Source organism: Ictalurus furcatus, chromosome 11 (genome assembly GCF_023375685.1).
Source record: "Ictalurus furcatus strain D&B chromosome 11, Billie_1.0, whole genome shotgun sequence".
NCBI classification, from domain to species: domain Eukaryota; kingdom Metazoa; phylum Chordata; class Actinopteri; order Siluriformes; family Ictaluridae; genus Ictalurus; species Ictalurus furcatus.
This window is the reverse complement of record NC_071265.1, coordinates 16,504,703-16,519,783: the sequence shown is the minus strand read 5'-3', so window position 1 is coordinate 16,519,783 and position 15,081 is coordinate 16,504,703. Positions and strand designations below refer to the sequence as shown.

Below are 15,081 nucleotides of genomic sequence, written 5' to 3'. Positions count from 1 at the left end.
TGCCTTTACTCACCATTTGAGTGCTGCTGTTTTTAGCTGACAGCAGGGGCGGTTCTAGAGCTAGTGGATATCCGGGGCTTAGCCCAGAGACATCCATGTATGCGTCATAACGCACAGGATACACTTTAAAATGTGTGCTTAAACGTTACATCAGCAAAGCATCTTCATTTTTAAAAGCGGCAACTCTTTCATCATTGCTTATTAAAATAAAAAATGCCACACTGGCCTGAGGTGAACTAAAAACCTTTCACAGCTACTACCCACTTTATTCCACTGCTATAGACATTCATCTGAAAGTCATCCTTAATGCTGTTCAAGCCAAGTAGAATTAAACACAGAGAGAAGACTTACACAAACCACATTACTCATCCAGACCAGATTAAGTAAAAACCGATTATAGATTATGCGAGTCACACATGGATATCATATCACAAAGTTGTTTGTTTGTGTGTGTGTGTTCGGAAGACTGCGACTGCGCAATGGAGAGTCAGACACTTTAACTGCACTCACGCATGCGAATCAGAGACATAATCTAAAAATGACACACAAAAAAAGGAACACAATGATAAAATCTCTATTTGTCCCTTAACCGTGACACGGCTGTTCAGCGACAAATATTTAGCCTTATTGAACAGATCCGGTGCCGAATTACAATCCGATCAGTAAGTTAAACAGTAGGTTCCAGAAGGAGCCTCATCTTTCCGTTCAAGTGTTAAACCTGGTCGATGCTGTTTTTTTCTTTAAAAATGTTGAAACCTCCATTTCAAATATTTCAATCCTCTTCATACACACGTACGAACAGTCTATCTGAGGCGATCAAGATAATGAAATCCAAATGTTCTAATCTCATTGGCTGGATCGTATGTAAATTCTTATCGACGGTTGGCCAGTTTACATGTTGGTCATTACTTCATGACTCAGTGGGCGGATCCTGTTAGGTGTGAATGACAGCGTAGGTAGACATTGACTACATTTACGATTAGTATTGATTCGTGTAAAGACTCGTCTTAATTCAGATTAAGACAATATTCCGATTCCCCAAATTCTGATTCCAACCCTGTGAATTTGCCTGTTTTTAATCGGAAATGTGTTGCATGTAAACACCTTATTCATAAAATCCACTGAAAGGAGATATATGTGCATGCTCAGTCCGCAAGGAATTGTGGATGCTAACAGATGCTTAGCTGTAGGCTAGGTGTTTAGGAATGGCAACTCGGGCATACTTACGCCTGTACACGTATAAACATCCTATTCAGAACGGAATTTGACGTGTGTGTAAACGTAGTCAATGTTTGACGTACAGAGAGCAGATCTGAGGTCCCAGTGGATTTTACTCCGCATGAAAACCCAGCGATTAGTACAAACCAAGGGAATAAACACATAACTTTTTTTTTTTTCTGCTCGTCTTTTGGGAGAGATTTTTTATGTTAATGTTCCAGACATCAGCAACCTTGTGACTATTGATTGGCCAGTGCCGTGTGTCTCTAATATATATTTTCAGATGACAGATGTCAGTGTCTTTCTAGTTTCGGTCCTTATATTATATGATTTTTACACGTTGACATATTGTTCTTTGATCTGTGTCATTTTCCTGCTTTGAGAGCTCAAAGTTAGAGGGCAGCCGAGCTACAGTTATGGCTGAAAATAGAACAAGGTCTGCACTGAACACATGGTGCAACTCCAAATCCCCATGCAGTGTGATTGTGTTTCTGTATGTTCGAGGTTACTCAAGGTCTCGGGTGGACGTAACAGTCACGTCTCAGGTGCCAGCAGGCCAAATGTTTCCTGCGCCTGTCTCGTTTACAGTAACAGCATTAAAGCGGAACATATATCATCAGCACTGCATAAATGAGCGATTCTGTCATCTGATCCAAGTTTGCTCTAAACATTTGAAGGTGCACGGCCGTGTGCTTGACTGGGGAATCTGTGTCATTTGATTTGTGCACTATAAGCATAAAAATTGCTCACATTGCTATTGTACATTGACAGGACAATAAATACCAATCATGAGCTGTCACAAAACATACAACGGAAAATAAAACAGAACCTTGATCGTTAAGGTTCTCCATTAGGGACCTGCAATTTGTAAATTCAAACCCCATCACTGCTGAAGAGCCGCAAAGAGCCACAGCCACAACTCGCAAATGCTGAGCTATATGCGTGGATTGTGTATTGTGTCTCACTTGTGAGCACTTTGGAGAAAATTATCTGCCAAATGAATCACAGGGGCACAGTGGCTTAGTAGGTAGCACATTTGCCTCGCACCTCCAGGGTGGGGGGTTCGATTCCCACCTCCTCCCATGTGCACAGAGCTTGCATGCTCTCCCCGTGCCTCAGGGGCTTCCTCCGGGTCCTCCGGTTTCCAGTCCGTTGAAATGCGTTGTAGGCGTTGTAGGCTGATTGTCATCTCTACATTGTCCATAATGTGTGAATGGGTGTGTGAGTGTGTGCGATTGTGCCCTGTGATGGGTTGGCACCACATCCAGGGTGTCCCCCAAGTTCCCTGGTATAGGCTCCAGGCTTCCCGTGACCCTGTGTAGGATAAGCAATACACAGTATGGGTGGATGAACTCTTAGTCTTTCTCTCTGTCTGCTTTAGAGAGTGGTACCTGAATGGCAACTACCTGGTGGTTCTGGTCTCTGTAACTATAATTCTGCCTTTAGCCCTCATGAAGCAGCTCGGTGAGTGACACCTTTTATCTTCTGCGCTATTCACTCTTTCTCTCCCACAGTCACAGGCAGTACTTCTTTTGAGCTCTTACAGCTCTTTTCTATAAAATGCGAACATATTAATAGTAACAGAAAAGAAGTTCTGACATACTAGCACCGTTCAATTGAATTGTCCCTGCTAGTTTGTATGAAGTATTATTGATGTTAACTTTTTGGGCAATGTATCTCATTACTACAGACATGTACAGTGTTTTTTGTTGTTGTTGTTTTTTTTGTCAATTAACTATTTATAGTTACTGTTGTGGAACAGCTACAAAACATGTTATTTCCTGTTATCACCTGCATTATCGCAACTCTAAACAGTCAGCAGCTTGTCATGCTACAGAGAAATCACGTGTGACGTTCTCTGAAGAGTTAATGGTCCCGTGGTGGAAAACTTACTGACCATTACAAAAGCCCTGATTTCCTTCAATAAATGTTACATCAATGTCATACGAATCTCTGTGAATAGTCAGTCACTATAGAAATAATAACAGGAGACATTAGAACAAGTGCATTAATCGAACGCTGTTATTTTGAAATACAGCTGGCACTACTCTCAGAGCTGCTGTTGTAGAAAACTGATCAGCGCCGCGGTATAACTAAGAATGATATCGCTTTGTTTAAGTTAGGAAGTGTGTTGGCAAAGCATGAAAATGTTCAAACAAAATTCTGTGCATTTTGCACGCGTTTGTACGTATAGGTAATATGTATGTCACGTCACGCCACGCCAAGCTGGTTTTGGATGCATCTTAATGATGAATGTTGGTTCTTACTGAAAATAGCACCTCTGATAGTGTTCTCATTTATCTCTTCTATAAATTGGGAGGATTAGTTATGAAAGTCCTGCTTAGTCTATGATGGTGCTACACTGACACGCCTCCATGTTTTTTTCACCCGACAGGTTACCTAGGTTACACCAGTGGCTTCTCTCTCAGTTGCATGGTTTTCTTCCTCATTTCGGTATGTAGATGCTCAGTTGCTCTCCGCATTTATGTGTTAGGCTGTCACCTGTATCGTGTCTCTTAGTATGGATTTGGTTACTACTTTTTCTTGTGTAATATAATGGCATTTTCAATAATTGTGGGACAAGATTTTTTTGTTTAGCACTGTTTTTTTTTTTTTAAATCCCATTTTACTCCTCTGATGTCTTTTGATGCCTGCTAAGTTGCGTTTTAGTGATTTTTAGACAAAGTAAAAATGAATTTGAATTGGCACGCCATTATTGAGTGATAAAACAATTTAGAAATCTGGATTGGTTTTTATAATTTATGCATGAAAGGGTTAGAAGTCCAGCAACACTCAGAGCAGCATCATATACATGACTATGCCTTTATGTTAGTGTCACTGCTGTGGTAAAACTGGTCCATCATCCAGACAATATCTGGTGCACATTGGTCCATTGGTGGTCCATTTGTAAACGTCTGCAAACTTCTGACAAAATCATGTCTAAACATGAAAAATGTAAAGAATCTGAACAGAGCTTTCCTGGTGCAACTTTCACAGAGTGTCTTGCTTCTCTCTCACATCAGGTCATCTATAAGAAATTCCACATCCCTTGCCCATTCGAGGAGTTCTCGGCTAATAACACAGCCGTCCACCTGCTCTCAACAGATTTGCCAATGACTGACATTCACCATGATGGACATTTGGTGGACGATGCGCACTGCTCTCCTCGTATGTTCACTATGAACTCTCAGGTACTGTTTGCTCTTGTGTAGTGGCACTTTAATGGCAGGAAAGTATGACTGACCCTTTATAATTAGAGTATGGACAGACCAAACAAGACAGTGTGTAACATTGTTTTACCCGTGTCCTAGACGGCATACACCATCCCTATTCTTGCATTTGCCTTTGTGTGTCACCCTGAAGTGCTGCCCATCTACACCGAGCTGCGCAAGTGAGTTCTATATCGATCTAGCTATCTATCAATCAGGGCAGAGTGGTGATAGAACTCACACCTTTCTGATCAGTAGCCCAAAGTCTTAACCACTAAGTCCCCACTGCACAACTGTCACATATACCATAAGTCATATTTATTAGTGTGAATTCAATTTGAAGTTTTCAAACAAGACATATTCACTTTTAGGGCTTTATTTTTATTTGATCTGTACCATTAACACAACTGTCTCTCTCTCTGATAATGGTTATCAACCCGAACAAGCTGCTCATGCAGGTGGTTTTGTAGGGTTTGTAATCAAACGAATCTAAATGTTGTCTGATTTCAGCCCATCTAAAAAGAAAATGCAGCAGGTGTCTAACATCTCCATCTTCATTATGTACGTCATGTACTTCCTCGCGGCCCTGTTCGGCTATCTGACCTTCTACGGTGAGGCACAGTCGACTTTTGTCCCTCTCAGATCTTTGTGCACTGTAGACAACTGCTACATTCTTTTTCTTACAAGTGCACCCTAAGCTTAACAGGCTGAACACATGAACTGATTGAATGTATTGCTAATAATAGAATAGAGATCACTTAGCAAATGAAATCATTCTAGTCTGATCTAATTAACCCTCATTATGTAAGGAATAACTTGATGGGGGGATGTTGTTAATAATAAATAATCAACGATAGGATGATGTGTTGTCCCAAAGTGTTTTATACCTCTTAGACCACAGCGCTATACCAAAGATGAACATTTCTGTTTATTACAGAATGACATGTCACGCTTTTAGTCTGTTGATAGTAGTCCGAAACAAGTTCGTTCCTGTTAGTTATTACTTACACTATAATAGCAAGTATAAACAGTCGATCCCTCACCAGCCTCTGTTTTTTCCCTATGATGAAGTTAATAAGACCAAAAAAATGCAGCTTGTCGTGGAGTGTAATGCCTTCTCACTTGACCGTTCCAAAGCACTTACACTGAAGACTCCTTCTATGAATGTTACATAACCCTCTCCATACAGAAATCGTCACCATGTCAATGATTATACTTTTTTTTTGTGATGTTTTTCAGATCATTTATTATTAGCCTTAGATTTATGTGGAGAAACGATAACGCATTACACGTTATAACACGTTAGAGGGCATTAATATAAACCGAGGGATTTGAACTATTGTCGGAGCCGTGCTGTAAATTAATCAGCATCTAACCAATCATAATCAAGAATCCAACAGCGCTGTGGCATAAGTGTCGTCATTCTCTGGGATTTATAGTCGGGATTTCAAGTGCCTTTCAACCTGACACAGGTACTTGTGGCGAATGTAAGCATTTTTCCATGCGGTGCTCTCTTCTTGCAGAAAACGTGGAGGCAGAGCTGCTGCACACGTACAGCAAGATTGAACCCTATGACACTCTGATCCTGTGTGTACGACTGGCTGTGCTCACAGCTGTCACGCTGACTGTGCCAATTGTGCTGTTCCCGGTGAGTATACACACGTCGTCTCCCAAACACAACTCGGGTCATTTAGCTTCACCCAGAATCTCTCTAATGCTTAGAAGGTGGCTTGTTGCTGGTGCAGGTTGTGTATTATTCACATTCTTTCATTTTTTCTGAATCCTGTTTTCCTCCTTCATGACTGTGCACACACCAGGTGCGCCGGGCCATTCAGCAAATGATCTTCCCCAATAAGGCATTTAATTGGATCCGTCATATCCTCATCGCCATCACCCTCCTCACGTTCATCAACATGCTTGTCATCTTTGCACCCAACATCCTTGGCATCTTCGGAATTATTGGTGAGTCTTTCAGTCACAACAGAAATGGGCCATCTCAACCACATAGATAGCCAAGGTCCAGTTAGACCAAGCTGCTAATCAAATGATAGAAAGTACGCTTTACAGCAGTATACTTTATGCAGCCACACAAAACGTGGATTTTTTCCCCATCTGTACTGCACTGTGCCTTTTATAAACTTCACTGTGTATTCTCATGGGCTGATAGTGAAGTTGGTTCTGTTTGACCTGTCACTGGCCTTGAGGATGAAAGAGATGTTAAGTCAATATTTTCTCTGTCACCCTCTATAAAAATGAGCTGCATGTCAAAGGATTGTGTTCAGGAAGCATTCCTGATATTGTACCAAAAAAGAAAACGGGGGCTGGATTGTACAGGTTATCCCAAAAGTCTCCATACGTAGGGGAATATGTTTTCCAGCACCACGTCAGTTGTGCCTTCGTCAGTGGATGGTCCGCAACAGTTCCAGTCTTTTTGAATTTGTTCATAAGTTTGGCAACAGTGTGGTGTGTGCTTACCATGCTTCCTGTTAAACTCCATCGTAACCTTGCGACAGCTTCCTGATCCAGCCATGAGAATGATTTCAATACGTTCTTCTTCTTATTTTTATATGTATAAATATATAATATATATATAATATATAGAATGTTTGGTGTTCTATAAATTGGTCCTTCTATAAGCTGTTTTTTTAGTACGTCTGATATATTATTAAAATTCTTCATTTAATTACATTCTTTCCTTCTTCCTTCTTTCTTTATCCTTATCGATTGAGTGTGATTAGATTTTGTATATTTAGTTGCTTTTAAAGCTGATGTCTCATAATTGAGTTCTGCATGTGTTCATGTAAAAAAAAAAAAACAACCCACAAAAAAACAACAACATCCTGCTTATCATGTTTCGTCCTCTTCCTCTTTCAGGTGCTACTTCTGCTCCCTGCCTCATCTTCATCTTCCCTGCTGTCTTTTATATCCGCATCGTACCCAAAGATGTTGAGCCCATGCGTTCCACATCCAAAATCCTGGTGAGCTACTTTTCAGACATCAGTTTGAAGAGCTTGTATTTTGAAACAAGAGTTATGATTCACTGTTTCTTAGGAAGGAAGTAATCATAGTGCAGAGTTAAAAAGCTTGCAGATTAGACCAGCTTTAGCATATGACCTTGGACAAACTCGTTTAGATTACCTGTGGCTAGTAGTAAAGTCTCTCTCTCTCTCTCTCTCTCTCAGGCTGCCTGTTTTGCTGGTTTGGGCGTGTTGTTTATGACTATGAGTTTGAGCTTTATCATCATCGACTGGACTATGGGAAGCAGCAGTTCTGCTGGTGGCCACTAGAGGATAGTTCAAGTTTATATGTGTGTGTGTGTGTGTGTGTGTGTGTGTGTGTGACTGATAAGAGGAGTGTATTGAAACAAATTACTGTTATATAGCAGGTTGAGCGTGGCTCAGCTGAAGCACATTTTTGTATATTTCATGTTTTGTTTTTAGTGTAGCTCTCTGTTCCAGCACCAAACACACCTGAACCAGGTAATCAACACAAATACAAAAAAAAAAATAAAAATACAATAGTGAAACTAAAATAGAAATGAAAATTTTAATGGATGAGGGCTCTTAACCGTTTGGGTTCAGGGTGCATTAGATTTCCAAAGTTAGGGAGAAAAACTAGCAGGCTAATTGCCTTGAATTTGCCATGGGTGTTGAACCTTCAGGTTTCAGTCTCAAATAATTCAGTATTATCTTTTTGAAGGCATCCTCATTTTACTTTCAGAACGCTTTTTTTCCTCCATCTGCCTTCAGTTCAAAACTCTTCATTTTATTCTACCAGATCTTCAGCTAGCTCTGTATAAAACAACATTTTGTAACGCTTCTGATAGTAGCATAGATGATGATGATGATGATGATGATGATGATGATAATAATAATAATAATAATGCAAAAAGATAGATTTTTACATTTTTTTATTATCACCCATAGGTGTGACATGTTATAGAAAGTTGAGCAACTTTAGTATAGAAACTTTACTTATGTTCTGCAGAATGAAGGATTGGATCAAGTTCACATGTTGGAAAGTGCATGCTGTTCTCCAAGAGACAGAATATTCATCTGTAGTAGCTTTGGCTCTAAGTGTAGTGATCGTTCTGGGCATTCCTTTGCTTCCTGCTCTCAAGTGTTAGCAGTGGATATAAGAGGAATGTACGCTTGTGTGTTTTTATATACCAATATCAGCTGCTGTTAGAGAAACAGGTCTGCGGTGCTGAAGTCATCTTAAATATATCACGGTGGGACTTCCTCATACAGTACAAAAGTCCCTTCTGTATCTGAAAAGTGCACAGTATGGGATTCAGACATACATAAAAGAGATTCAGACATACATGAACAATAAGTTAAGAAATATTTATTATGATGTATGAAATATTTTCTAAGTCATTATGTCAAGATGAGTTTTTGAACCACAAATGTGTGTAGATTGTATTTAACCATGTAATCATTTTCAGTATTCAAATGAATTAAGTGATTTATGCAGATGGTTTAAGAAAAGGTATCTTGTAAATATTGACAGGTAAATGTGTAAAAATCATAAATGAAGATATACTCACGAATTTTGACAGAATAAGACATGTAGGAATGACTTGTTTGTGTATTTTATATGGATTAAACAAAACCTCACATCCTCTATTTTTGCTGTATCTGTGCTGTATTGAGGTGTTTAATGTAACTTGTGCCTTATTGACGTTCTCAGTAAAGGATCGTCTTTGAGCTTCGAGTGTTATGATTAGTGTTAGTTGTGTAACCGAATCTGAAATGTACTTGGTGTCTATGGGCCTTTCTGTGCTGGGGCAGCAACAGTGACTATTCACTTATGCAGGGTTTAATATTAGTCGGTGTCGGTCACAGGTGCCAATCGAAAGGGTTCTGTTTAAACCTGTGTGTAAAATTTAAATCAAAATAAAGTTTAGATGTAAAAGCATTCAACATCTAGGTGTTGGAAATGAAGAAGAATGGCTTCCTAGTCTATGGCCATCACCGTTGTACAACAACAGGAACACTGCTTAAGTGACAAACTGACATCTGTTGTTAGGAAGACAAGAAGTTTTTTTGCACATAGACCTTAGGAAGTAATGAAAAGAAAAATATTTGAGTCCTTGCGGATGAGAATGGCTAACAGGTTGAGATTCTCATTATTGCCCCTATTCTGACTTGAAATCTTTGGAAACGTTAGGCTGTTTCACTGAAAACTGCATTCTAATATTAGTGTCTAATATTATTCTAATATTAGAATATTATTAATAATATTAGAATAATTAATATTAGAATAATATTAGTCTAATATTATTCTAATTTACAGATTATTATCACTAACAGGGTGATCAAGACTATGCTATGAAAAACAAAGTAATGGCTGTAGCTATATTTCCATACAAATATTTTTGCATTAAGTGGTATATTGCAAAATTGGGGTATTAAATTTATGCTTGCTTGATGTGAGGGAAAACGGTTAAGAAGATTTTAAGATAATGATGAATGACCGAGATCATTTGGTCAGTTAATGTTCTTTTTTTTTTTTTTTTTTTAAATCCGATATTACATTTACAAATGTTACTTTGTTTATTTATTTATTTTTTTATTGTACCATAGCGCAGTGGTTCCCAACACAGCTCTTGATTATTGGCATTTTGCTCTGTTCTGCTAACTTCTTCACAGGCTTTACTTTATGAAGTAAAAGTGATTTACAGACTTGACAAAACCAAGTGTGTTAACTCGCCTGAACAGGAACAGTTTTTAATTTTTCATGTATTTTCAAACTTCTTGAAACATATTGAAAGACAAAGTAGCTATTGTTGATGTATTTGACCTATTTTATCTTTTTTCTATAGACTGCAAATCTGTTCTGTTCATGTAACCAAAAACTGCTAATGCCCATCAGGAAACCTGAGCTCATACCAAAGCATCTTTAACATCCAGAGTTTTCAATATGTCAGACAGTCACTCTATACAATTATCTCATTGTTAATTACGATTATGTTAAATGCAATGAATCCATGATTATTGCCTTTTTGTGACTACATGGTGGTAATACACAAATGTAAACACCCCATGCCTGTCAAGCTTGTATAGTGTAAATAGCAGAACTGGTTTTAGTTTAACAATAAAGAAAAATATTTAGTTGTTTCTAGCCCATGGCTGTGTTTTATTTATTTATTTTTTTTACATGCATGTTTTAGATTTTTCCTGGAAATACTGCAGACGTACATTTAAGATATTTGATCCTTTTCTATGGAGATATAGGTGATGCCTGACAATGCTGGTTTAGTATTTAAAACCTTATACCATGAACGGTGCCTAACCAAAAGGGGGATTAGGCTGGATATGACCTGGATACTTTCTTATGCATGAGACCTTCAACAAAGTCACATAGTGACTGTATTTGTGAAAATTTTTCTGTATTTAAAACTAGACAGAGTGCATGTATCGGGTCCCTGTAGGCTAAGGTAATTATGTCAGTTACCCAGTAGGTCAATTTTTTTGGTTAGACACGGGAGCTTAGGCCTTCCCTCTTTGTCAGATTTACAGCTGGTCAAATCACCGATGTCTGATACACCTAATACCTTAGGGCAGGGGTTCGCAAACTTTTCCAGGGCAAGGCCCCCGAAATGGCATTAACATTTGACTGAGGCCCCCCTTTTGCAAGATGTCTTTAAAACACATTAAAAATACAGACTTCTGAATATATCCCCCCCTTTTTTTTATTAATAATTACATCTTACATCTTTACATTACATTAGAAATTGATTGTGTGTGTGTGTGTGTGTGTGTGTGTGTGTGTGTGGTTGTCTGAAAGTGAAAAAGAGAAAACATACTAGTGGGAGGGATGGGCTTGGTGGCTCGGACCAAATTGTTGAGGCCCTCCCGGCGCCCCCTGGTGGCCACCACTTTTAAAACCACTGCCTTAGGGCGCATATGGGGCATAGCAAGGAATGCTCAGCAGTCCCCCTCATGACAAATGACTGGTCAACAAAAGCAGGTGATATATATTTGGACAAAAACCCCAGGTTCAACACAATATCACTTCAGAGTTATCAGGCCACCAACACATGCGAGATGAGCTTATTGATGGGGTATGCAATTCTACTCCTTTTGCTGAAGACCCATTTCAGTTCACCATTCTGCATGGGCTCACGGGAGAGGTCTTAAAAGACTCCAGTACAAGGGCCTTACATCAGCTCATTTGGGGTCATATTGGACAATGGTGTCTAGCAATGGACAAATTTATAAGCCCACAGTGAGAGTCCATCCACGGTGCACTGCAGTGTCCATTATGAAGACCTTCAACATAGATGGGTTTCACCAGCAGTTCTTCTTACCTTAGAGCATACCAAGCCTGTGTACTATGGGCTCATGTGTTCAGGAGTGTCTCAACATGCACTCCAGGGGGCCCAACCCAATGGTACAAGTAACCTGGCTGAGGGTGCCAAATCTTTCAGCCCATTAGGGACAACAAATCTATTCAGGGAGGAAGCTTGCAAGGTGTTCTGACCACTAGTGAGAGCAGCAGTAGAAACCAAGGTCTTGCAGAAGGACTCTTTGGAGCCACGAGCAGGACTCTGTGGGCTGATTGCTGAATTCTGTGCAGTGTATATAGAATCAGCATTAATCCGTATAGTAGAGATGAGTGAGATGAGTAATTGGCCAGTACATCCAGAACAAGAACACTAACCAGCTCCAACAATAAGTGAATTTGGCATGGCTCTGCCAAACTTTTCCCAATTCTGGGTACACCACTTCTGGGTGCAGACACCACTCTTCGAGGCATCTTGACAGCATGTCCAATGCACCATTGTGCTGTCACAGAAAGTGCTCTTTGAAGCTGTAGTGTGTAGGCCCATCTGATTTTTTGCAGGGTGGTGAGTGCCATGTGACTTCATGTTGCCATGGTGATTAATGTATTTGACCATCACCACATTGTCTGAACAGACAATTTGAGAGGTAGATAGACTGCCCACAACAACTGATTGATGTGTACTACTCTCACATTGGGCCTCCTGGGCCTCTGTGGCACCACACTGGCCCCCAGCTAGGTGCCCATGGTGATTATCCCCCTCTGATAAGCACTCTGCCAGGTTGACCACTTTCATGAAAAAAAACCTTGTGTCTCCTCTGAGATAGAGCTTGTGCCACTATCACTGAGACAAGGCTGTATCTCTGAATCTGTGGTATTTGGAGTTTATCTGCAGGCTGATGTCCCACCAACCCTGTTTCTGAAATATCTAGTTTCTTAAACTTGTGCCCATTTTTCTAGGCCTTCTTTGGCCACAGACCCATCCATGAAGACCAGGTGCGGTATACCAGATGGTCCAAAACCTCATATAAAGCTTCCAATAGGGTATTTACATTGTGGGACAGTGAAATGTACATGACAGTGCAACACAGAAGAGCAAGTTCTGTGCTTTGGGTTACACATCAGCATCCAGTCCAATTCACATCATCACCATTTTAAGGGTGTCTGTCATGGCCTGTTTGAAGCCTGTCAGAGCTAATTCAGATTAATTTCTGGATGCTGCTGAAGCTGGAGTTGAACATCCTGGTTCAGCTGTTGGGTCACTGCCAGACTGGCCTTCCAGATAGCCAAAGACAGATGAGGTGTGGACCCCTCATCTCTAAAATGGCCAATACCAATCAGAAGACACATAGCTGGTGTTCATTCTTGGCTTCCATGGAACTTAGACATTGGCTGCATGAGTAAGAATCCTGTAGCATGACTTGTTAATTACTCAGAGACGATGCTTTGTATGGGGGAACTTGGTAGCTAACCACAGCAAAGGATACTGTGAAATTTAAAAGAAACAATGGTGACTGTGGGAGGCATTTTTTGGAATGGTTTGGGTCCACTTGTCCCCCAGGTATTTTTTTTTAATACAACTCCATTTCCAAAAAAGTTGGAACACTGTGTACAATGTAAATAAATGTAAATAAAAACAGAATGCAATGATTCGCAAATCTCATAAACCCATATGTTATTCACAAAAGAACACAGAAAACATATCAAATGTTTAAACTGAGTAACTGTACCATTTTCAGAAAAAAATAAGGTAATTTTGTATGGTATAAAAAGAGTATCTTAGAGAGGCAGAGTCTATCAGAAGTAAAGATGGGCAGAGGTTCACCAATCTGTGAAAAACTGCGTCTACATTTTGTGGAACAATTTCAGAATAATGTTCCTCAACATAAAATTACGAAGACTATGAATATCTCATCATCTACAGTACATAATATCATCGAATGTTTCCAAGAATCTGGAGAAATCTCACAAGGGTACAAGGGTGAAAATCAATAATGTATGCCTGTGATCTTCGGGCCCTCAGGCGACACTGCATTAAAACAGGCATGATTCTGTAATGGAAATCACTGCATGGGCTCAGAAACACCTCCAGAACTCATTGTCTGTGAACACAGTTCACCGCCATCTTCTCTGGGCCAGAGCTCATTTAAAATGGACTGAGGCAAACTGGAAAACTGTTCAGTGGTCAGACGAATCGAAATTTGAAATTCTTTTTGGAAACCCTGGATGCTGTGTCCTCTAAAAAAAGGACTAAAGAGGAGAGGGACCATCCGGCTTTTTATCAGTGCTCAGTTCAAAAGCCTGCATCTCTGATGGTATGGAGATGCATTAGTGCCTATGGAATGGGCAGCTTGCACATCTGGAAAGGCACCATCAATGCTGAAAGGTATATACAGGTTTTAGCAACATATTCTTCCAGCCAGATTCCATTCCATCTTTACTTCTGAGAGACTCTGCCTCTCTAAGATACTCTTTTTATACCCAGTCATGTTACTGACCTGTTGCCAATTAACCTAATTACAAAATGTTCCTCCAGCTGTTTCTTTTTAGTAACACTTACTTTTCCAGCCTTTTGTTGCCCCATCCCAACTTTTTTGAGACGTGTTGCAGCCATCAAATTCAAAATTACCTTATTTCCATCCATCCATCTTCAACCACTTACTCTTTTTCAGGGTCACGGGGGAGCCTATCCCAGGGAGCATCGGGCACAAGGCAGGGTACACCCTGGACAGGGTGCCAATCCATTGCAGGGCACATTCACACACTACGGCCGCTTTAGACACACCAATCAACCTACCATGCATGTCTTTGGACTGGGGGAGGAAACCCCCACAGCACGGGGAGAACATGCAAACTCAGCACACATAGAGCCATGGGAATCGAACCCCGACCCTGGTGGCGTGAGGCGAAAGTGCTAACCACTAAGCCACCATGTGCCAAATTACCTTATTTTTTTCTGTAAAATTGTATATTCCCTCAGTTTAAACATGTTACGTTTTCTATGTTCTACTATGAATGACATATTGGTTTATGAGGTTCGCAAATCATTGCATTCTGTTTTTATTTACATTTTACACAGTGTCCCAACTTTTTTGGAATTGTGGTTATATAATAATTTATTTTAAATTTGTTATTTGCTGAATTAAATTAATATGTATATATAGGGTTTTTTTTTGTAATGTGTTTATTGTGTCATTCTTATCAAATTTGAATCAGAGTTAAGCACAAGAATTCCAATGTACCTGTACTGCTTTGTACCTGTGCAAATGGCAATAAATCTAAATCTTGGAATGGTCACTGCAAACAAATTCAAAGTTATTCTGATTGATGGTAATAGTTTCTTCCAAGATGTCAATGCCACCAT

General features: G+C 39.8%; 2 protein-coding genes across 3 annotated transcripts in view; both read left to right on the top strand.

The window, feature by feature from the left end:
• The window catches only part of slc38a3b (solute carrier family 38 member 3b), a 43,176-nt gene extending 28,164 nt beyond the window's left edge, over nt 1–15,012 (top strand). For both annotated transcript variants that reach the window (XM_053636363.1, XM_053636362.1), the window contains 9 exons: nt 2,600–2,682; nt 3,614–3,672; nt 4,242–4,409; nt 4,530–4,609; nt 4,938–5,038; nt 5,951–6,075; nt 6,245–6,389; nt 7,302–7,405; nt 7,610–15,012. In XM_053636363.1, the coding sequence (XP_053492338.1) occupies nt 2,600–2,682; nt 3,614–3,672; nt 4,242–4,409; nt 4,530–4,609; nt 4,938–5,038; nt 5,951–6,075; nt 6,245–6,389; nt 7,302–7,405; nt 7,610–7,714 (970 nt within the window). In that variant the 3' untranslated portion in view covers nt 7,715–15,012. The remainder of the gene's footprint in view (nt 1–2,599; nt 2,683–3,613; nt 3,673–4,241; nt 4,410–4,529; nt 4,610–4,937; nt 5,039–5,950; nt 6,076–6,244; nt 6,390–7,301; nt 7,406–7,609) is intronic.
• Nucleotides 1–15,081, top strand: part of rbm5 (RNA binding motif protein 5) — a 111,640-nt gene that overhangs the window by 59,550 nt on the left and 37,009 nt on the right. The window lies entirely within an intron of this gene.